Consider the following 24,553-nt stretch of genomic DNA (forward strand, 5'->3'; position numbering starts at 1 on the left):
AGAGTAGAGAGAGGAAAATCAAACATAACCTGGCAATCTTGAGGTGACAGAGATCAGAGATTACGGAGACTGAGGTAGCTGGAATTTGCAGGTCAGAGTACCAAAGAAGAGGGAGCAGCATAGAGAGTGGGCCATGCAGATCTGCAGAGGGTCTCCTCAAGCCTTTGACTAAATATTAGTCAGCACAGGTGTAAGAAGGAACTGTCCCAAGCTGAGGAAAGAAGTATTGGACCTCAGCAGGTTGATCACTTCCCGGAGCTTACACAGGGCTGGGATTAGTTTCTGCTCCTACCAGCCAGCATGAAGAGACCCCATGTAACACGAGGCATTGGGCGGAATCCCCAGAAGAGTCATGCCTCAAGAGTGGGGCTAAATTAGTTCTAGAGTGATGGCTGTTCTTTATCTGCCAGGAGAAGAAAAGAAATAATAAAGATAAGACCAGAAATCATGGAAATTGAAAACAGACAATAGAGAAGATCAAAAGCTGGTTCTTTGGGAAGATCAATAAAATAGATTAATCTCTGGTCAGATTAATGAGAAATAAAAGTGAGTTTAATGAGGTCACAGAACTCAAGGTCAATATACAAAAATCAATTGTATTTCCATATACTAGCAATAAACAATTAGTAATTAAAATAAGTGCCATTTACAAAATGACCAAAAAATATGAAATACTTAGAGATAGATTTAACAAATATGTGTACAAAAACCTGTACACAATGCTATAAAACAGAGAGCTATACCCTGTTCACGGATTTGAAGACTCAATATTACTTGGATGTCAGTTCTTCCCACACTAACGTATAGATTCAACATAAAACCAATCAAAATTCCAGAAAGTTATTTTTTTTGAAAAACTGACAAGTTGATTCTAAAATTTATATGGAAATACAAAGGACCTAAATGAACCAAAAAGATTTTGAAAAAGAAAAGCAATGTTGGAGGATTTACACTACTTGATTTCAAGACTTACTGTAAGTCTACGGTAATCAAGACAAAATAATATTGATTTAAGGATAGACATATAGACCAATGAAACAGAATAGAAATTTCAGAACTATATCCATCCTATATACTCAGTTGACTTTTGATAAAGATGCCAAGGTAAGTCAGTGGGGTAATCTTTTTGGGCAAGTGGTACTGGGACAACTGGATAACCATATGGAAAAAAATGACCCTCAACTCTTACCTCACACCTTAAACAAACATTTACCTAAATGTAAGAGTAAAACTATAAGACTCATAGAAGAAATTTTGTGACCTTAACTTGGGTAAAGTTTTCTTAGCACCTAATAAGCATGAATTATAAAGGAAAAAAAGATAAATTGGAACAAAAAAACCTTTGTTTTTTTAAAGATGCTGCAAAGAAAAGAAAAAGTCAAGTCACTAGCTAAGAGAAAATATTTGCAAAACACATATCTAATAAAGAACTTGTATCTAGAATATATAAAGAACCCTTATCATTCAATAACAAAAAGACAAGTAACCAGATTTTAACCAGTGGGCAAAAGTTTTGAAATGACACTTCACAAAAGAAGATATATGAGTGGGCAATAAGCACATGAAAAGATGCCCAACCTCATTAGTCATTAGGGAAATGTTAATTAAAATCACATTGAGATACCACTACCTACTAAAATTAAAAAGACTAACCATAGCAAGTATTGGAGAGGATGTGGGGTGACTGGAATTCTTATACATTGCTGGTGGGAATGTAAAATGTTTTAACAATTTGGAAACAGTTTGGAAGTTTCTTTTAAAGTTAAATATACCCTTGACCAACTGTCTCCTCCTAGCTATTACTAAAGAGAAAAAATAGCATATGTTTGTATAAAAAGAGTATACAATTGTATAACGTATGAGAATATTCAGAGCACCTTTTTCCATTTGCAGATAATTCTATAAAATTATCCATAAAATTACCACTATAGTGACAGAGACTAGCTCTGTGCTGGCCAGAAGTTGGGATGGGGGTGAGGGTGGGATGAGATTCACCATAACGTGCGTGAGGGATTTTTTGAGGGGATGAGAAAAAAGAAAATGAAAAACAGGAAAAATTAGCAACATTAATAACCAATAGAGTGTTAATATCTATAATAAAGAAAGCACTTCTACAAATCAAAAAAGCCAAATAGAAACAGCCCCAAATTGAAAAAAACCAATGAATTTTATGAATAAGCATTTTATAAAGTATATGGAGGTAACAGAAGAAATAGAAGTGAAATAGAAGTTTAGTGTTCAAATATTGCTCTCACTGAAAATTCTCTGCCATTAGCAAATATCAGAACTCTGAATCTCTAAAAATGAGATATACACCTTGACAGAGAGGAGGGGGGAAATTGCTGCTTAAAGAATGATAGCCAGCTTGGAGTACGTACATATGGAAATGACAGAGCCAGTGCTGTGCTATTGGATCAAATTATATGAGACAGTTTTACAATAAGGCACTTCAGAGATTATCAATAATAAAATTTATTAGAATGGCATCATGAAAGACTTATTCTATATTGAATAAGTATTAGTATCATTTCATGCAAGGTTATTAATATTGATATGTTTTCAGCCAAAGCAATAAAAACATTTCAACTCAATAAAGGTAGGTTATTATTGGATTGAATTATTATATTAGGATATGTTATTTGTGTGGATATATATTCATTTTCAGGGCACCTAATGGACCTTTAAAAAATGCTTATTTAAGTAAATAGGCATTTTGATAACATTAACAGCAAAAGAACATACAATTTCACAGTCTCTTCCTGATAAAAAGTAAGCTAAAAATTTCTTCCCAAATATTTGAAACAAGAAAAGAAAAAAGAAGAAAAGTGAAACACTTATTCTTCTGACTAGCATACAGAAAGCTAAAGAAAGACAAGTCAGGAAAAGAGAGTAAAAAAGAACAGCCTTGAGAAAAGGAAAAATAGTAGAATTATGGGAGATGGAGCATCATGATTCTTTTGCATCGATTAAACTGTACAGGAATTGACAGTCTGCAAATTTCACCTGAAAGAGGGCATCTGTCGTGAAGGAAAGTCAAGCATACTCCCAGCTGCAGAGAAAAAGCAGACGGGGAAGGGCACGGGAGATTTTTAGCAAGTACTTCTTTTGAACAAATTCCTCTTTGTTTTTTCTTTTTTGGCGGAGGAACCCCCCATTAATAGATTTAAGAAACATGATGGCGATGAATGAACGCTGGTACCTGCACTGCTTCCCTAATCTTGACTTTGAGACTTGGGGGTTCAGACCCTAATTCTCACTCATACTGATTATTGCCTTGGGCTTCTTGGTTTCTGAAACTAGTCAGTGTGTGGCCAACGGCTGGTCAGGGTCTGGACAGATGGTCAGAGATGAGCACAGAAATCAAGAGGAAGCATTTTGAAACTTCTTATAGTAATTTGACAGAGTAATTTTCCATCCGTTGAATCCCATGATAAAATACTTTGGCTTCTATTTTTTATATTTCGTGGGCTTTTTTCCCAATTTTATTTTTCTAGTAATCTGTTTTCATTATATTCTAAAACAGTATGTGCCCACAAGAGACTGAAAAAAAAATCATTCACCGTAAATAGTTTAGGAAACCCTGCTCTAAATAAATGTATAAAATATCTAGAGACGATGGTTGCTTGAGTATTTCAATAAATGGGACTTTATCTTGCTTGTGTCTAGATAGAGAAAAAGGGCAAATCAGTTTTGTGAAGTTTTCAATCAGCTTCTGAATTAAACAATTGTTGATATTTGCATATTGCTTGCTATTTGTTCTTTATGTGGAAGAGCAGCATAGTATGTATTGTTAATATCTCAAATTGGAAATCAAACAAATAAAAGACTTTTAAAAGAAATGGAAGTATTTCTGCCTTTGGAATTTCATGCCCAGTGAGTGGTTCCTATCTGGCATGGAGACTAGAGATCATTAATGATGCAAGAACATCAAAAACTGAAATAGTCAAAGAAAAACAAAGGGTAGGTGGTGGCAGGAAATAGATCAGGCAATTTAGTCATTTAAGTGTGAAATATGATTATTCTAAAGTAAACCTCCTTTTTATCTAGCTAGTTTGAGGAAATGGTTAGCATTTCTTAGGATGAAGATTTGCTCCAAAATCAGTTAGAAAATCGGAGATCTTTAGAAGCAGCTATTTTCTTTAGTTCTCTAAATTCATATGTTATCTCTTCTTTATCTTAATGGTGTCACTTGTTATTTATTATCATGAGCAAGGGTTACATTATGATAAAGCAGAACTCAGTTTTTAAAAGTGTCTCGCCAAAAGCAAAAGCATAACTCAAAATCCTTTGATTTTTTTCCAACCTCGTCAGCAAGCCCCCTGTGATGTATACATATTAAAAGTCCTTTATCAATAGTGATTATAGTTTTTATCTATCTAATGGGTTTCTAGTATTGTAGTGCATCATTTAAAAAAAAAAACTGTTTTTGCCTCTTTTTCTTTTACTGTTAATAAAGAGTTAAGAATAAGGATGTCTTGATGTTTGCAGCTGGGGTAATACCACTGATTAATTTAATAAGATTTACTATACTTCGTAAAAGTTATAATCACTCTCCAAGGCCTCTTGGAGTCTGGACCCATCCCATTTTCCAGTCTTCTCTCCTTCCAAACACAAACTCCATGCTCCAGCTGGCTGGGCTGCACAATTGCATCACCGCGCCTCATGCATTCGCACTGTCCTGACTTTGCCAACACTATTTTCCTTGCCTAGAAATGTCTCAGATCTTCCTCTCCCGTTTTTCGAAGCTTTCTTTTTCTCCAGATCTTCTCTGGACCACTCCAGCCCAGGTGACCTCTCTCAACTAAATGTCTAGAGTCTCTTGAGTATCTTACCGCTTAGCTTTTACCACTTATCTTGCTTGACAGGCTGGAAGCATTCTCAAGGGATGTGATCTCAAGATCTAGGACAAGGACATTCTGAGACCACGGAACAGGAGAGGCAAGAAAAGCAGCACATATCAACATCGCTCATTCCTATCCTTTTGCCCTTTATCACTGGCCCTCAACTTTCTAAGAGAGAGGAAGTGGGAGAGAAAGAGGGTACAGAAGAGAATTGGATGGGCTGACATTTGGCTGGACTTGGATTAACCTGGAGTAGGGGTAATAGGGTCCACTGAGGGGAAGCTGACGATTGTAGCCTTGCTAACAATTATAACATATATGTCAGTTTTCAGCACTATATAATAGTGGTTTTTCGCTGACACTTGGGCTGTTTCTAGATTACAAAATAGCAAATTAGGTAATGTTTGCCTGTGTCATTCCCTCATGCCCCTTTCTGAACATCTTCACTCCTGAGATCTCTTCCTTTTCCCTAAGGCATTCATCCAGTTTTACCACTGCATGGCGTTCTACTCCTTCACTGCCCCAAATTGTCCGTCTCACAGAGATGAGAACTCCTGTTAGCTGGGTGCTTGATAATACTAGCTGGGCTATTCTAAGGTGACGTTGAGCCCTGGGAGAGGAGGGGGTTGTGGGATATAGAGAAATTTATATATAAAACAAGAACCTGATCCAAATAAACATCTACTTATTGAAAGTGAGTGGTGGAATAATGAGACATTTAGCTTCTTATTGCATTGTCTCTGTTCTCTTTTTGTCTCCCTATCATGTGCCTATGGAATTATTTCCACTGCTTTAAAACCTTGTTGTCTTTAGTTGATTGGATAATGAGTCGGTTGGTCAATGATAAGTATGTGAAACCAGATGACACAACAGGGCATCTTTGATTACTTTGGTTGTTCAATAAACTGTTCATATGTGTATATCCTTTCTCTCACCTTGACTATAAACTCTTTGAGGGTAGTGTCTTAAGCAGTTTTATAAGCCCAGCACACTGATAAAAACATATATTCAGAAATATTTCTGGTTATATTTATAATAAAATATGACCTTTTGCTAGCCATTCAGTGTCATGTTAATTTTTCTTATCCCTTATGATTTGGTTATGCATGCAAACTTTGAAGTACATATTGAAATTATACCCTAGAGGGTATGTTACATTTAGGAATCTTGAGCCTGAGAGATTCTGATTCAACAGGCCTGGAGGCATCCAAGAATCTGAATTTTTAAAAAAGTGTTCTAGAAAATTATGAGGCACATTTTAACAAACATTGCATTAAGAGGATACGCCTTTCTTTTTAATTAAAAATGCCATTTTTCTTTCAATCAAAAAATTATTGAGTGTTCTTTATATGCAAGACATTCGAAGATAAATCAGACATGGATTTTATTATATAATAGGGAAAAATAAGCCTTAATAATCATAATAAAGGGCATAAAGGGATAAAAACCTTATGAGAAAAAAGTTAAAAATAGAAATACCTTATGACCCAGCCATCCCACTACTGGGTATCTATCCTAAGAACCTGAAATCAGCAATTCCAAAAGTCCCATGCACCCCTATGTTCATCGCAGCATTATTCACAATAGCCAAGTCATGGAATCAACCTAAGTGCCCAGCAACTGATGATTGGATAAAGAAGATATGGTATATATATATACAATGGAATACTACTCAGCCATAAAAAAGGACAAAGTCGTCCCATTCACAACAGCATGGATGGACCTTGAGGGTATTATGTTGAGTGAAATAAGCCAGACAGAGAAGGACGAACTCTGTATGACTCCACTCATAGGCGGTAGTTAGCATATAGACAAAGAGAACTGATCGGTCGTTACCAGGGGAAAGGGGGTTGGGGGGAGGGCACTAGGGGTGAAGTGGTGTACCCACAACATGGCTAATAATGATGTACAACTGTAATTTCACAAAGTTGTTAACTATCATAATCTTAATAATAATAATAAAAAAAACCTTATGAGAACTTCAAGTATAGTATTGAGAGTTCCGGGGAAAAGGGCTGATTTCAGGGTAGTGGAGACCTTGGAAGGCTTCAAAGAGGACGTGAGCATGGATGTCTGTTGATAGTATGAGACGAAATGCTAGGAATATCAATGAGTACTAGGATATGAATATGTAAGTTTATCTGTGTGCTCTCTGGTATTAACTTCTATTATTTGAGACAGACAAGATAAGACTCTCAAATTGGAAAATTAATATTAATATTAAATCCATTAAAATACAAGTCAGAGCACTGTGTCTACCATAGCATCAATCAGATGTTTATATTTTTTACTCTCTATATCATTTATGTAGACACTTAAAGAAATATAAATAAGGCTAAATTCTAGAGAACCACAAAACCATTGTGAGGTATTCTCTTGCTCTCCTTCCTCTTAAAAACAAAACAAAATAAAACAAAACAAATCAAAAGCCCAAAACCGCTAAGGGTTAAATAATTTCACTGAAGAAAAACAAAAGCGAGGTAAGCTGAAGTCATGGGAAATGGTAGAGAAAGAACAAGAGGCTGAAAACCCACCACAGATGGAGCAAAGATTTTCCAGATGTGGAATTCTTTCTATGGATCAGTGCTGTTAGCTTGGCCGACTTAGGTTCTACCAGGGAAAAAAATATTCAGCTATGGCTTCCTTCTAACTTCTATCTATAATCTAAGTAAACCTACTTTGCTGAAATTTTATATTTTGTTTCCTTTAGAAAAATGTCTTAATGTCTGTGATCTGCAGATATTTTTTAAAAGTTGGCTTACATTCTAGATGGGGATGTTTTTGGAAAGCCTGAAGATATTTGTACGTGTGCCGGAATATCTCCATTTGGAAAGACATTTCTAAAATCTCTTTGTCACAGTCCTTTTGTCCACATCACAGAAAGGCCAGGGTGCTCCCTGCATGTGAGGATGAGGGGGTCACTGCTCTGTTTATATTCTGCTGTCATGGACCATCTGGGAGAATGGCCCCTGATTAGCTGCAGAGCGATGAGTGCCATCTCAGAGTCAGGGTCACAAGTTAGACCGACATGATTTGTTTTTTTTTTTAAAGGCCCCCAAATCTGGTGCTCAAAAATATTAGAAAAGAATGGAAGTTTTCTTGATATAATAAATAAACCAGCTTCCTGCTTTACTAAAGTCGTAAGATAAGAAAAGCTTTATTTCCCGCTTTCTGTCACCTGGCTGACCTTCGTTTTGCATGGATGAAAGTTACTGTCTTCATCATTGCCGCTGGAATGCAGCCATTAGAGGTCTTAGGGGAAAAAAATCACGGAAATGCCCCCACATATGTGATTTGTTTTTTAATTAAAAAAAATACTAAGTCATAGAATTCAGGTAGATGCAGTAGAATTCTGATTTTTTTTTCTTAAAGATATTTTATTTAAAAAAAGTATCAACTGTGTCACCCCTGATTATTTGTTTGTTTATAGTCTTCTCTCTTTTGGATTTACAATGTTAGCTATTATTATTTAATATCTTGCTGATTATATTTAGTAGACTAAGATAGTGTGAATATAGTCTATTAAAAATATCAAATTGTTGGGGGCAACAGCACTTGACTCAAACAAATTACAATGCAAGTTATAAACCAGATGACATGTTCAGGATGAAGTTAAGTGATTTTAAGAAGGAGATAATTTATTTGGTCAAGAAAATCCATGAATCTCAGAAATACAAGATATGATGCTACTGATGGGGATGAATGCATCTGAATGAGGTGGCACAGACTTCTATGGACTGCTTAGTAATTATGAAGTAGTAATATAGTTTTGTAACTTAAAAAGGCAGTATAACTGTGAAAAATTATAATTTTATTGAACATTCACTATTTACGTAGTTCTTGCTAAGTCTTAAGGAGCAAAACCAATTAAACGGCAACCCAAAATATGTCATGGTTCTTCATTGAGGTTGTTTATAATTTATTTTGTGGGACAGGATATATATATATATAAAAGAAACAGAGAATGATGTAAGACATCAGGTAAAATTAAGTAATAGACTGTTTTTAATATTAATTGTATATTCAATAGGAATTTGGAGAAGGATGGCTAATCATCTGAGTGCAAGAACTTGTTCACATTAGGTCCAATTGAAAGCCTGAGACATGAGGATATGGAGATGTTCTGCAACTGTGGGCCGGGGGCCTCCTGAGAGCTGGAGCTGACACCTAAGGAGTCTGGGATGGAAGCAACTTTCTCCTTCTCTTTCTTTAGTTTGCAGTGTTTCTGACTTCTCTGGCTTGACCCACTGCTCTGTCATCCTGCTCATCTTTGCAGAATGGTTTCCTCTTTTACTTCTCCTCACAGTCTAGGTGAACTTTCAGCTGAAGCACCTGCTGCAGGTTGACGGAGTCTCTTTGGCTCATAATTTAAATGAGAGAGAGATAGTAGAGAGAGAGAGAGAGAGAGAAAGAGATTGGCCACTGGTCAGCCAATGTGTTCTCTGGCCTTGAGTCAAGTGTGCCCTCTCCCCCAACCCCGACCCACCTGCCCCCAGTCCAATTGACTCCAGCCAGGGCCTAGGATAGGGGGTTACAGGGCACACAGGCTGCTCCTTTCAGGGGCAGAAGATAAGATGACCAATGAATCTTGTCTAATTCAAAGGGGGAGTTCATTGCAAAGTGGAGCAATTAGAGGAGGCTTTATGCAAAAACATGGTGCTTAAGCAAATTCTTGAAGAAAGAATGTGATTTGGAGTAAAAGGTAGAAGAGTATTTGGGGGACAGTAAACTTCAGGAGCAAAAGTATAAGGACATACATATGTAGATCGTATAAATGATATGAATTATTACAGTTTTATTAATTTTGGTCATACTTTTATCAGAGCACTTGGAGGTGGGAGAAATGCTGATGTTAGGCATGGAGAGGTAGAGAAAGTATCAGCTTTGGAGCAAGAGAGATTCAAATACTGTATAGCATAGTGTGTATTAAGGAAAATGTAAAGGAAGCAGCTAGCTCTCTTCTCAGAGACTACATGGTAGGTATACAATAAATAACAGCTATTGATAACATATTTAGTAGTAGTTTTTTTGTGTGTGTGAGGAAGACTGTCCCTGAGCTAATATGTGTGCAATCTTCCTCTATTTTGTATGTGGGATGCCGCCACAGCATGGCTTCATGAGCAGTGTGTATGTCCACACACAGGATCCGAACTCATGAACCCTGGGCCATCAAAGCAGAGTGTGTGAATTTAACCACTATGCCACTGGGCCAGCATCCCATAGTAGTATTTTCTTTCTGACAACTTGAAGAAATTTCAAAGGAGAGAAATGAAGTAATTAAAATTAATGGCTAAGAGAAGAGAGTTACTTTTGCCTAAAGAAGAAAGGATAAAAGTTAACAGAAGTGGAGTGTGTAATATATTTTATGATCAATGAGTTTTTCAAAAGAAGTTTTTACATTAAAAATATATTAAATAACCTCCTTTAACTGTGGTATATCTAAAAATGAGCTATCAAGTCTTGAAAAGACATGGAGAAATCTTCAATGCATATTGTTAAGGGAAAAAAGCCAATCTAAAAGGCGATATGTTGTAATGTTATAGTATCCCACAGAATAGTTTCACTGCCCCAAAATCCTCTGTGCTCCATTGATTTGTGTCTCCTTTTCCCCAGCCCCTGGCTACCCATTATCTTTTTACTACATCCATGGTTTTGCCTTTAAAAGAATGTCGTATAGTTTGAACTGTACTTTCCACTCAATGTTTCTGTGAATCTAAAATTGTTCTTAAAAATAGCCTATTAATTAAATAAACCACCTTTAGGTGCACAGCATCGTGCTCAGTAACTTTTAAAAAGATGCTTAAAAGTTTGTTGGGAGACAAGGTTGAGACAAAATAAAACACTCAACGGACAATGACAACCCACATATGATTAAGTATGAAAATGACCAGTACAGACTACATATGCTGTAGATGAATCATTTCAAAAAGTATGAAATTAATATAAGCAGAAGTTGCCATAGAAGACTTCATGGTGAAGGTGGGACCAAAATGAGACCTTGAGGGGTTGGGGAGATAATGTCTGGAAGGGAAACAGGGGGAGCAAAGGTCAAGTTACGCAGAAGCAAATTCAGGAGGAAAAGGAGGTTGCTCCCATGGCTACAGCAGAAGATGCATGTTAGAGGAGGATGGGAGATAAGGTTGGAAAGGAAGGGTAAGGCCAGATTATGGAAACATTTGTTCGTCAGCCTGAAGAGTCTTGGCATTTAACCACTACATACAGCAAGTGGCTAACAGCATGTACTCTAGTCTGCATTGCTTGCTTTGAATCCTGCCTTGACCACAGTGTGACTTTGGGTATTTTAGGAAACCTCTCTGAGTCTCAGGTTCATCAGACCCATAATGTGGTAAATAATAACACCTACCTTATAGGGTTGCTAGAGGATGACATCAGTTCATACCTATAAAGTGCTTGGAGAAGTGCAGGCACAGAGTGAACACTTGCTATTAGTATCCATTCAACCATCATTCGACAAACGTTAAGTCAAAAATCTTCTTCTAAGAGGCTGGCATTACATAGGTGCAGGGAAAATGTCTACCTTTCAGGAAATCACAGCACAGCAGGGAACACACTTAAATAAACAGATCCAAGAAGACCATAGACTTAGAAAGGCAGGCAAACTAAAGACGTGGTGAACTGCACTATTATCCTCTATTTCTCTATTTCCTTAAATCCATTGGAAAGAACAGATTTAACATTAATTTTAAAAAGAAGTTTATAACATTAGCAGTTAGGAGTCACCGGAATGTATTTTCTGGGGGAGTTCAATGGTTAGAAAATTTTAAAAACGAAACCCCATCATGGTGAGCTTTTGGTGACCATTTTGCTTGTGGAATTCTATGAGATCTGTCTACCTGATTACAGTCGTCAGGGCAAAATAGCTTCTTAAATCCACGATCCACTCTCCTGAAATAACCAGGCTGGTCTTCTGTACAGACTGCACGTAACAAGATGGGCGCCAGCCTTTTCTTGGGCATTAGTTAATTTGTTATGGGTGTTAATATCTGCCTTGGATTTCCCACTTAGATAAACCATATCTCAAAATCATAGTTTAATTCTACAACAGAAATGTTTATGGATCCATCTGGAAGAAATATTGCTCTCAAACTCTTGCTTTTGAAAAAACAAATCCAGTTCTTCATACCAATGGTGGGTCAATAAGAGAAGAAAAGTATAGTCATGCCAACAGAATTGTAGGTCATTACATACTCAGACAGGTCAAAATAATACCTTTTTTTATATACCTCTCCAAAGAAAGGAGAATCAATGAAAAATTATCTTATGGGTACATAATTGTGTCTACGTTGTTACATAGGGCTAATAAAAGTAACTGAACTGCACACTTTGCACTGAGAACTTTATAAAGGTAAATATTTGGAGCCACTGAAGAAGTGATCAGATAGTATTTTCAAACTAAATGAAAGTTCTTCTAATACTCTGTAAATAAAACTGACAGAAAGGGGCTTTTTTTAATAAGTTGTCTTTCTTCAGGGGAGATTGAGAATGACAAATTTATTTTTCTATTGATAAAAGGTCAATGTCAATTAAAATACTGAAATACAAAACTGCTTTATTAGCCTGTATTGGCAGTTCATAGCCATCTCTTCCTCCTGCTGATAGCCATTCTTTCAAGGCATAAAGGGGGGAACAAAATATACACAAAACTTTTTGGAGGAAGAAATTTCAAGCTTGTGAAAAATTGTGAAAAGTCACAGTCGTTGACAGACTGGAGATTAACTAAGTGTATGCATGAGATGTTTGGGATGTCAAATAAGTATATTAATTCCAAAAAACTATTTCTTGAGCATCTGCTCTGTGCAAGATACTACACTGGGTGGGGAGTGACAAAGATGAAGTGAAGGTTTTTTGCCTTTAAGGAGTTCACAGCCTGATACGGAAGATAATTCATGAAAAGAAATACATCACAGAAATCACTAAATGCCGTAGAAAGATAGAGCCACTTTCATCTATGAAGACGTGGGAAGACCACTCCAAGTACAGGAGGGAAAATTTGAACTGGAACTTGTTAAAAGAGAAATTATCTTGTACCCATGTTGTTTGAAATATAACTGAAAAGCAAAGGAAATACATTTGATTGGTTCTGGTGACACAGTAGATTTATTCTACCCACTGGGTAATAAATGACATACCAATATAACATTAAGAAACACATTTAGAAAATTATCCGTACTGAAAAATATCCTATGAACTCAAGATCTTTGCCATTTAAGAATAGCTTACTTATATTTTTCATGAATTCCTTGATACCTGGAAGCTAATGTGTTTCCTCTCAACAGCCCAGTCAACCACAGCCAACTTTTCATGGATTCGTTTACATTAGGTTTCAGAATAAATGAGAGGTTATGTGCGGGCATACCCCAAATTCCTTCCTCATAAAAAAGCAGGCAAGCAGAGACCATAATAGTAAGAAAAGTGAAGCAAGTGAGTATTTATAAGCCATTAGTATAAAAATAATGAAATTCATTTTCTGAGAGTGAAAGGGAATAAAGAATTTGGAATGTTGGCCAAAGCCCAGCCTAGCCAGATAAAGACAATTTTCAGATCTTGTTGAACCCTGTAAAACAGCTGGGGGTCTTTGCAGTAACAGAAAGAGCTTTACTTAGAACAGAATGATAAGATTCTATGTTTGGCTTTGGGAGTATTATGTGTATAGAGTAAAGCATTTGCTGATTTTTGAAAGATCTCATTTATTTGTTCATTTACCAGACATCAAGCAACTACAGTAACGCCAGGTATTGGGAGTAGCACAGAGGTGATGAAACAAAATTCCATCTTTCAAGGTGCTTATGGTCTGGTGAGCGACAAAGCACTAAACCAGTCTGATCTGTACTAAAATGGAGACATAAAATAGAGCAGAGTCTTTCAAAGGAGGACTCTGAAACAGAGCAGTCCTATTTTTATTTTTTCATCAAATCCCTTTGGATCTGCAGATATTAGAACATGACTTAGAGTGGAATAGATCACATGGGTAATTCTCTAAATTGAAGCAATGATGATCAAACTGGAAAGGGGGCAATATTTTGCATTTCACGGTTTTTTTTTTTTTTTTTTTTTTTTTGTCATCTGCATTTCCTTTCTCAGTGATCACAGGCAGCCAAGAAAATTAATACCCAAATGCACCAAGTCAGCTTTGTTATTTTGGATATTTACAAGGAGCTTAGGATGAAATTATGAAAACCCTGCTTTTTCCCCTCACACATTTGTCACAAAGAAGTGTTTGATTTCTATGACCTGCCTTGTTAGCCACAACACAAAGTTTGGAGAGACTGAGAATCTGTTATATGCCTCTGAAAGCTATCTTTCACAAGTGTTTCAGCCTATAATTATTCATTATCTTGATTTTTAACATTTTCTGGCCAACTAAATAACCTGGAGGCAGGAGAACAAACATTCTGAGAAAAATGACCAAGGAATGCAACCCAAGTCAAACTCTAAGTCATCTTTCTCAATGGTGCCCTTTACACATTGGTATGGGGTAGATCCCCCAATAACACCATTAATTAATTACCCAGCTGAGATATTTGGCAGGTGTGGGCGTGGTAGGAGTAATGGAGAAAGTTGGAGGTGGAGAGTTAAATAAAGTTTTTAATAAATACGTAAAATAATAATTTAATAAGTATTAACTCTAAATCATTAAGATTGAAGTCAAAGTATCTTTGTAATTATAACTTATCAGTTAACACTTATTTATAGAACACCTACTATGTGCTAATAGCTGTTTTAATTACAGAGCCCTCAAAGATAATATTTGTGATCTAGACAAGCTCCATGGGCTAGAGAGGAGGACACAAACAAAGCAAGATAATAGGACTATAATAGAAAACAGAGCATTTTCTAGGAGCACAGGAAAATCAATGACTAATTCTGCCTGGGAAATAATTCATTATTATATTGTTGGATCTAACAAAACAAGTAGAATTTTCAAGGCAGAAAGGGCAAAAATAATTGTCATTTTGGGGCAATGATAGTGGTCTATTTTCCATGGACTGCCAGGTAGCCTGACAAAATTTGCAAGGTGTTCTAAGATTTAATTTTAGAACGAGAGATTTCATATTACTCCATATTACTACTTTTCAAATATATTCAGAGTCACATTTTAGTGACTAAAATGCAATGCTAATTTTCTAATTTACATGCCTCTATGCAATAGAGAACACATTCAAAATCATAAGCATAGATATTTTTCTCCTTCTCGCGATTAAATGAAACTATATTCATTTAGGATGAAGAAAAACATGGTCTGATGATTTTCTTTTCCTGAATAAGTCACTTCTCTCTTCTACTATCTCTGTCCTCTGCCTCTACCTATCATTTATGTTTTTTACAAGGCAGTTGCATGATCTAGGCAGAAGTAGAAAGATACAGAGTTGGGGGAGTTCTGTGGCTGATGTGGTGACTGAAGTTGGACAAACAAACCAGCAAACCAGTACAAAGGAATAGAAGGAAGAGAAAATATTGGTAGGTATATCCGTGAGACTATAGCAGGAAACAGATGGCACATTGGGTAAAGTGAGGGGAGTTTAGTAACAGGACTCTCTATAAAGGTGTAGAGAAACCAGGAGCAAGAGGAGAGAATGGTTGTCAGAACCTGGAAACTTATGTGGAAAGGGCCACTGAAGAGAAGCCAGCCGTGACTCCTCAGGAGACAGATGGGGGAATAAACCACCCACCCATCCTCACAGCCCCACTGTCCACCCCCACTTTCAGTCTCCTGCTGGGTGTCCTCATTGGTGGAATAGGGAAGACGGAAAGGAGGGCAACCCATTGATTTTACCTACTCCAGTCAGCCTCCAGGACACAGAGCAGAGAAGAAGCAGGGTGGAGGGTGAATATGAGGGGCAAAATGAACATATCCAGGACAGTAAATTATTCTGCACCCAGCTTACAAATGGCCAGGTATGTCAAGCAGGAAAGTTTGACCTTATCCTGTAGACAGTAGGGAGACAAAGAGAATGTTAAAGCAGCAACTGATATGATCAGTTGATGCTTTTCAAGATAACCCTGGAGACTGGTAAAGAGTGAACTGGTGTAATGACAGGTTAAGGCGGGGAAACCAGTTCTGGACGCTGTTGGGAAAGTCCAGTGGAAAGTGGAGGGCTACATTAAAGCAATGGTGGGGAGAATGGACAAGTGATGATTAGAAGGCAGCATTGACAGGATTGTGGGCAGGAGGTGAGGGAGTGGGGCTGGGAGCTGGGTAGATAGGATCCCATTACCCCAGGGACTAGGGATATATGGGATAATGGAATCATAGGAAAATGGGACATAGGCTATTTCTCAGGGACTAATCTGGTGAAAACCAGAGATTATCTGTTCACAAGACAGAATTTCAACCTAATAGAGACAAGAATTTCTAATGAGGGGTTAAAATATGACCAACTTCACCTATACTGTGATAACCTCTGTCTGAATTAACTCACTCAGAAGCTAATGGAGAAAGTGATCTCTTTCTTCCACAGGGACAGCTGCTTAGCTGTTAATTGTTGCCCTGAGGAAGCATTTAAGAGCTCTTGGAGCAGACGTGGGCAGCAGTAACAGAGCTAGCTTCTATTTGGCCTGTGCACATGGTGGTTATAAGCACAACTAATTGTCATAAAAAACAGCACCATCTTTTAGAGCCTACTTGGTGCCAAGCATTGTTGCCTTACAACAACAAGAGGGCAGCTTCATTATTTACACTCTAGAAACAAGGGAAATGAGGGGCTTAAGTCACTTGCTCAAGGCCACACAGATAGGAAGCAGATGTGCTAGAGAACAAACCAATGGCATTAGGCCTACTTTGTAGGGGCAGACAGACTCTGGTGGCATAATGGAAGTTATATGAAAATATTATGTGTTGGATAAAATTGCACATTGATACTTGCGTGACCAATTCCGATTTTTTAAAAACAATTGATTTGACTTTATTTCAGATCCTGAGAATGCACATTCGGATAGTTTCCTGAAAACAATATTTTTATTTGATTCTTTTCCTGGGAAGCTTTGTGAATAAGCTGGGCTAAGAAAGTCTCAGTTGATAAAAGCCAAAGGATGCTGCTGGCCTAAGGGAATATTCTCAACTAGGGTTGGAGTTCCCTCAGGGCAAAGACCATGCCTTATTGGTAACTGCTTCCTCAATTGAACCTAATATGATGCCTAGTTGATATTGCTGGTCAATAAGTATTTATGAAATGAATGAGCCAATGGGAAGCTGTTTTAAAATGATTTTCCCTTAGAGTTTTTTTGTCATCATAAGGCAAGAGGCAGCAGCAAATCTGATTCCACTAGACTGTGTTTACATAGCAACATGGATCAGAATAGACGACGGTCAGTTAAAGGACACACAGGGACAACCACACAAGTGTAATTCAAGAATTAGTAATGGAATGTACCCAAAATGATTTTGTTTAGAGATTCACAAAGCCTGGTGGAGTTGGTTCCAGTTGGCTTGGATGAGAGGTCACACAGATTAAAAATAGACTTTCTTAATAAAGAACAATAGGCTACATTCATTTAGCCAGACAGAAAAAAAAAATGACAGGCCTTAGGGGTGCGTCTGAAGCGTAATCCTATTTAAAAGCTCAATTAACTCCTAGAAGATTGAGTGGGTCCTCTGCCTTCACCGCCATTCCTAGGTCTAGCGAAGCTTAAAATAGAGACTCACAAAGATAGGAATAAAGAGATTCACATTTGTGTATAGAACACTCAAAATATTTTTAATATTTTAAATAGAGCTTTAAAAAGCTTGGATATAATATATAATATTATTATTATATAATATATAATATTTATATAATATAATAATATATAATATATAATATAATTATATAATATATAATATTTATATAATATAATAATATATAATATATAATATAATTATATAATATAATATTATATTATTAATATTAAATAGAGCTTTAAAAAGCTTGGATATAATATAATAGATTGCTTACATTGTTACAGTCCTTTAAATCTTTTGAAATAAATCATATTCTCTTTTGAATTATTCAAATCTGTTACCATCAATAATAAAATATTCAAATATAAGCCTTTATCTTGACATGCAAATTCATTGATTTTTTAAAAATCATCTCTTTCTCGTATTTATATCATCAAACAAAATTATATTTCCTCAAACAAATCAGTACATTCTCTAGAAATCTAAATCAAAATCCATTCTGGAGTAAATTCCAATCATTCTAATGTTTTAATATACAGAAGCCAGGTTCAGCTCACAGCAGTCCAGCCTGGGTTAACCATATGCGATGGGACCCCCAGGTGCATCCTGAGTGGGTCACATTATCAATTGGTGGATCCTACTTTTAGCAGACCATCTTAGGAACCTCTGTGAATGAAATTTATCACCTTTTCCATTTGTGCCCCAGCAGTATAGAAATGACCACAGAGATTGCTAAATAAAGAGTGACAATTAATTTCATGTCTTTTTCTGGTTGTGGTTCTTGAAGAGGAAAATTTTCAGGATTATGATCATAAGTGGTGGTTGCATTATATTTATACCCTCTGTTTAATTAGTTCTTTGTTTTAGTACAAATATCTTTAAAAATTTGAGAAGCTTGATAAAATGAAGCACTTCTCCCGTCAAACAAGTCATTTAAATAGCAGAGGGAGAAGAAAACTCTTGGCCTCTCCATTCCCTCACACAATGGCATTTCCATTCCTTCTTCCCCTTTCCCACCAGTCATGATTTACATCCTGATTTTCTCCTTGGAATCTGAAAGAATTTGCTGAGATTCTGGAGTAAGATGACAACTTTGCCCTGTTATATACTTTACCTAAATCGCAGCCAGTCTTGGGAATTACACAGAGAATGTCACAACCCAAGATAAAGCACGACTTTGGCTAAATTTCTTTTTCTTTGTGAAGCAAATACTCACTGAACCATTTATTTCTTGTCCTAACTAGATAGTTAACATGACCTATTTAAGACATTAGAGCTCTGGAACTGTAAGATGAATTTGTTTAATGTTTGCTATTAATCCATTCAATAGCCCTGCATTGTTAAATTGAGCAGTTTTTCTCTTCAACTGACACATGATTCCAGCTCAATATTTTCCTTCTATTCTGAAGGGTTGCCATTCAGCATATTACAGTGAAGAAACCAGACACAGCCTATGATGAGGGAAAAGTTTAGCTCATGGAAGGATATAAACTATGAAAACTTTTTGTGAAAACTATCTAGCGGCAAAAATGAAATCACTAAACTAGAAAGAGAACATCCTCACTATAAAAATCATATCAGACAGACTCTAATCCTTTTGCGTAAAGTCACTTGAAGTTGGGACATCTTTTAGAGGATACTATAAACTTTTAATATGGCTCTTAAAAATCACAAATGTCCAAGAACTAAAGGACGTGCTTCGAGTTTGGTAGCGTACTTTTAATCTGTTTTTTAAAATATTGTTATTATTACACAGAAAATGTAAGACAATATTGAAGAAGATCAATAGATTTTTAAAAAGTGCATGATCCCACCAATTCAAATCTAATTTTTCATCTTTCCATGTTTCTCATCAATTCTTATCTATTTTTCCATAAGACTGGTAACAGTTATAATCATAGCACAGAGCATAGAAAAATATTATACTTTTTTCAGTACGATTATTCATATTGCTTCACAATTATATTTTTGCTGGTAAAGCATCAGCTTTAAACAAGTACATCATTTTCTATGACTACTAAATAAGCTACTTAAGATTAAGAAACAAATCTTGATAATTATTAACAACTAATTTCCAAAGGCCATTCTCCAGTACATTGAACAACACCTAATTCTTTTCCTCAAGAAAAAACTTGTGGTCACAGTTACAATTTGTAGTAAAGCGACAAGAAGCATGTATCTTATTCTAACACAATTAGAAAAACTACATTTTTCTTCTTACATTTTGAGCAAAACAAATTCATTTTTCAGGAATTCAACAATAACATCTGCCCAGAGACTGATGAGATTTACACATTTTAGATATTTAATGACATGTCTATATGAAGATGGAATTTTGTTCTAAAATTGATAGGAAGGAAAATAAGACCAAATGTCAACTTACCAGCCTTTTCCTTTTCTGAAATACCTGGAATAGCCTGAAAAAGAAAACAAAAGCCATAAAATTGTGGAATTATTAAAAAGAAACATAACATTATTAGGAATAAAACGAAGTATCATAAACGGAGCAAAAATTAAATAGAATCTGACAATAGAAAGATGATAGGGCAGAGGATCTGAGTGGACATTTTTCCAAAGACATTCAAATGCCCAACAGGTACATGAAAAGGTGCTCAACATCACTAATCATCAGGGAAATGCAAATCAAAATCACAATGAGATATCACCTCACACCTGCTAGAATGGCTGTCTTCAAAAAAACGAGAGATAACAAGTGTTGGTGAGGATGTGGGAAAAAGGGAACCCTGTGCACTGTTGGTGGGAATGTAAATTGGTGCCACCACTGCAGAAAACAGTATGGAGGCTCCGTAGAAAAGTGGTTGCCAGGGGCTGGGATGGGGGAAATAGGGAGAGGTTGGTCAAAGGGTACAGACTTTCACCTGTAAGATGGATGAGGTCTGAGGATCTAATGTCAAACATAGTGACTGTGGTTGATAGCATTGTATTATGTAATTGATATTTGCTAAGAGAGTAGAACTTAAATGTTCTCACCAAAAAAAAAAAAGAAAAAAGATAAATATGTGAGGTGATGAATGTGTTAATTAACTAGATCGTGGGAGTTCTCTCACAACGTATACATATATCAAATCACCACAATGTACACTTTAAATATCTTCCAAATTTATTTGTCAATTATATCTCAATAAAACTGAAAAGAAAAAAGAGAGAGTTGTGGAACTGTCAGTAAAGTGACTAGATCCAGCTATGAGAATTGTAAATACCATGTAATTGTTTTGTTCTCTGAAGACAGGCTCATATTACTCCTGAAGGATACTGGCAATTAACGAGACTAAAAAGACTCTTTGAATTTGGGTAGAATTTTTGTAGTTCAATTTCTTTGTCCTATTTTGGGAGGCAGAACAAGTAAATTGTTTGGTCAGTTTCTAGGCATTTCCAATCACTGCCCTGTCCCTTCTAGGCTCGGATTCCTCCTGTACAAAAGGGAGATAATCACACCTACTTCATACGGCTGCTGCAAGGACTAACTGTAATAGCCTCTGTAAAACACCTGAGGTCCTCAGGAAAAGGCAGCTGCTCTTATACTTGTTACTATGGGCACTGGGCCAATGGGTCAGTTCACTGATGTGAGAGGTTTAGAAGTTCAATTCCCAGCAATGATCCTTCACTATCATTTGAAAAATAGAATTCAGAGTGAGATGTTTTCAGAAGACTTTAAAGTATCAATGTCTGATCTACTCTTTGTGGATGCTCTAAAACAAATTAAGGAAGTTGAACTTCTGGTTCCCATTCACCTCAGTTATTCATGTATAAAATGCAGTTAGCATGAACGTATTAACTTGTACTGGGAGCCTTTTATAAATCTATCTGGGGGAATATAAATCTATGTGGGGTAGAAACCCCACAACCGTTGACCACACAAGATGTCCACAAGTGATGTCTTCTTCAGGGCACAAAGTCCTCAGAGTTGGGGTAAGTAGGCTCAAATGAGCAATTAATTTTGTTGCAAGTGTGTATGTGTGTGTGTGTGTGAGAGAGAGAGAGAGAGAGAGATGAAGGCTCATGTGTACCCCTGCTGTAGATCAGTCTAAGGAAATAGCATCAATCTTCATTTCCAGAAATATCAAATATCAAGACACCTATATTTTTGTGAGGTATTGATCATGGGCTGCCGAGATCCTTATCTTTGGAATTTACTGGATTTGGAGATTGACGCAATTTTTCAAATAAGGGAAAATTCTTTCCGTGAATAAAAAATAGAGTTTTTGTTTTGGCAAGATTGATCTATAGTGAAAGTATATTTTGACTTAATCATGATCTATATTTCCTTGTTCACTTCTTGTTCTCTGAGTGTGAACACTGACTCTGCATCCTGGCAAAGATGCAGCCATGAACAGAATACCAGGGAGTTAGATGGCAGAGTGGAGGATCATGCCCAAGGACCAGGGCATCAAAGCGGTTGTGTAGGCTTCAAGCAACTTCCTTAGTATCCTTTCATTTACAGGAGGCTCATCTGATTTTTCCTTTGCTTTAAGAGGAACTTCTCTGGCTCTATACTCCAGGAAAATTGTTTTCTCCCTTTACAAGAAAGTTATATACAGTTTTGGTGACATTTGTTTACTTTTTATGTCTTTTTTTGGGAAAGCATTTAAAAATGGAATTAAATCAATACTGTGCGTTATATTTTAAGCCTAGCCCCTGGATATCCCCCCTGACTGGAGATCAGAGCTTTTAAATTATTTTCTTTCTTTTGTGACAAGCAAATAAACAAACAACAAAACAAAACAGAAGCCCTTTCATTGACAAGATTGTAAAAGTTGGTGATAGGCAATTAAAGGATGTTCATGGAGAAAGTTCCTCAATACAAGAGTAACTAACACTTACTAAGTTCTCAGTATGTACAAGGTACAGTTTTAAGCTTTTACCTGCAGAAAAATAACTCAATCCTTAGAACAACCCCATGGAGTCCTGAAAGTAAAGTCACTTTTTCGAGGTCACAGTCAGTAATAGAAGCTAAGACACGACTACTGGCATGCTGGCCTCGGAGGTCGCTAACACTAATTTCAAAAACTAATCACAATATTTTAAAAGGAAGGAGGAAAAGGTTGCAGAGGTCCTATGATAAGACATTGACTTAGATCAAGGAATATCTGTACAAGACATTTAGAAATTATCTACATAAGCTCTCTCTTCTTTAGCTAAAGCATTTAAGACAAATAGAATGTCTTGCCCCAAAACACAAATTGAGCAGTGACAGGCCTTTTCCATATCTTATTCTACTTGATTACAGAGTGTGTAACACAGCATGTATAAATTTCATAAAAATGTTAATCAATGAGTTGTGCTATGAAGCAAATATGGTTTAGTCCCTATATAGCCAATGCCAATACTTCAAGTTGCCAGTGCCAATTACTTTAGAATCTCACCTCATTCTGCATGATTCTTTAAGCTACCAATGGTCACTTCCATTAAATAAACTGCAAAGGCCGTAGTAAAATGTGGAGAAAGGAAAGTCAAATTTTAGTATACCCAGAATTTTATAACTTCTCTTTCAAGGTACAGCCACATAGTAATAACAGCTGGATATCCCTCGGCTGATTTATCTTTGAATTTGAGGGCGAATTGGCTCTTCAGAAAATGGCTTATGAATAAATTGATTAAATTTGTGAAATTTCCCAGGGATGGAAGTCATCAAATTTAAAAAATGCTGCCACTTGGTTTTTAATTAATTAGAGCTATTTGTTGATTCTTAATTACACACCTAGGTATCAAACCCTTAGCAAAGTTTTCTTCCTTGTGGGATTCACAGTCCAGTTGAAGATACAAGAAAAGACAGAGTGGTTCCATGCACCAGATACTAAATGGCACAGAATAGCACCATTGCTTGTGTGACGCTAAAAGGAGTAGGAAGATAGGAGATAATTAGGGCTACCCGGGTACAATTGGAATAGCTTTCCTGGGCACCGAACCCTTGGGAAGGAGGCATTAGTCAGGAGATTCTTCTTTCCCTTGACTTCTGAGAAGAGGAATGGCTAGATTTGGGTCCATGTCCTGAGGATCCGTAGTATTAAATCTGTTCCTGGGCTTGGAAAAAAATTATTCCATGCAAGCTGGCTGTAGAGTCTGGTACAGAGTAGGTGTTCATCAAACGTTTGTGGAATTAAAGTACCAAATGCACATTTGTATATAGAGTTTAAATAACATGTATGACTTGCTTATGAGAAAGCTCCCATAAAAAGCATATTTTTGAATTCATTAGGGGTTTTTGTTAATAGCTGCCATATGTTTCATTTGAACTGTATCCTCAGGAAGTGATTTAACATTTCTGGCAATAAAGCAATTAAATAGGATTTTCCTGCTGGCCATATGGGTTCGCTGTAACTTCATATTTTCTCTCATTTCTCAATGGAACAAAGGGAGGTCTACTAATAACTTCCAAATGAGAGAAAGAAATCGTTCATAGTCTTTTGTTATTCTTCTCTGTGGTATTCAAATGATAGAATAACAACCTTTTCAATGCCTGTACTGACACATAAAAATTTTCACTGAAGTTGATCTGTTAAGGTGTTTTACAATTGAATTTTTTAAAAAAACCATTAAAGAGAAAGCTTTTTAGTAAAAAGGGAGGAAACAATTTGCTTTCTCTTAATGAGGTCTTTTAAAGCTGTGTGTGGGAACTTAGACTGTGTGTGTGTGTCTGTTTGTATTTTTGGATGTGAAATATTGTTGAGGAAATGCCGATTTAGACATGTCTCGCGGAAATGTTGTAGACATATGTTGATGCTTTCAGTCTGCTGCTAGGATGGTTTTCTGCACTTGCAGGAGGACATCCACTGGACACCTTTTAGGAACTCATACCAACTACACAGAAGCTGCTAACATAAATAGTAACATAACCAGTAGTTATCATATCTGAATCCATTTTAGGACAATGACAATTGAATTGATTCAATTTCTTCTCAATGATTTTAAGTGAAAATGGAGTATGATTTTTCTTTTTAGGATGTTATTGGTAATAATATGCCATGTCCCTCAATTATATAAATTCTTTCCTTCTTTTTTTTTTTTTTTGGAA

The 24,553-nt window shown here is 36.3% G+C and overlaps 1 protein-coding gene across 5 annotated transcripts in view; it reads right to left on the reverse strand.

Annotated features, from left to right (window-relative positions):
- The window catches only part of DLC1 (DLC1 Rho GTPase activating protein), a 479,693-nt gene that overhangs the window by 172,173 nt on the left and 282,967 nt on the right, over positions 1-24,553 (reverse strand). For 4 of the 5 annotated variants that reach the window (XM_070253247.1, XM_070253246.1, XM_070253245.1 and 1 more), the window contains exon 5: positions 19,904-19,937. In XM_070253247.1, coding sequence (XP_070109348.1) covers positions 19,904-19,937 — 34 coding nt within the window. Of the gene's footprint in view, positions 1-18,149; positions 18,187-19,903; positions 19,938-24,553 lie in introns of those variants that run through there. The other variant, XM_070253249.1, reaches the window with a different exon arrangement.

Source organism: Equus caballus, chromosome 27 (genome assembly GCF_041296265.1).
Source record: "Equus caballus isolate H_3958 breed thoroughbred chromosome 27, TB-T2T, whole genome shotgun sequence".
Taxonomy (NCBI): Eukaryota; Metazoa; Chordata; class Mammalia; order Perissodactyla; family Equidae; genus Equus; species Equus caballus.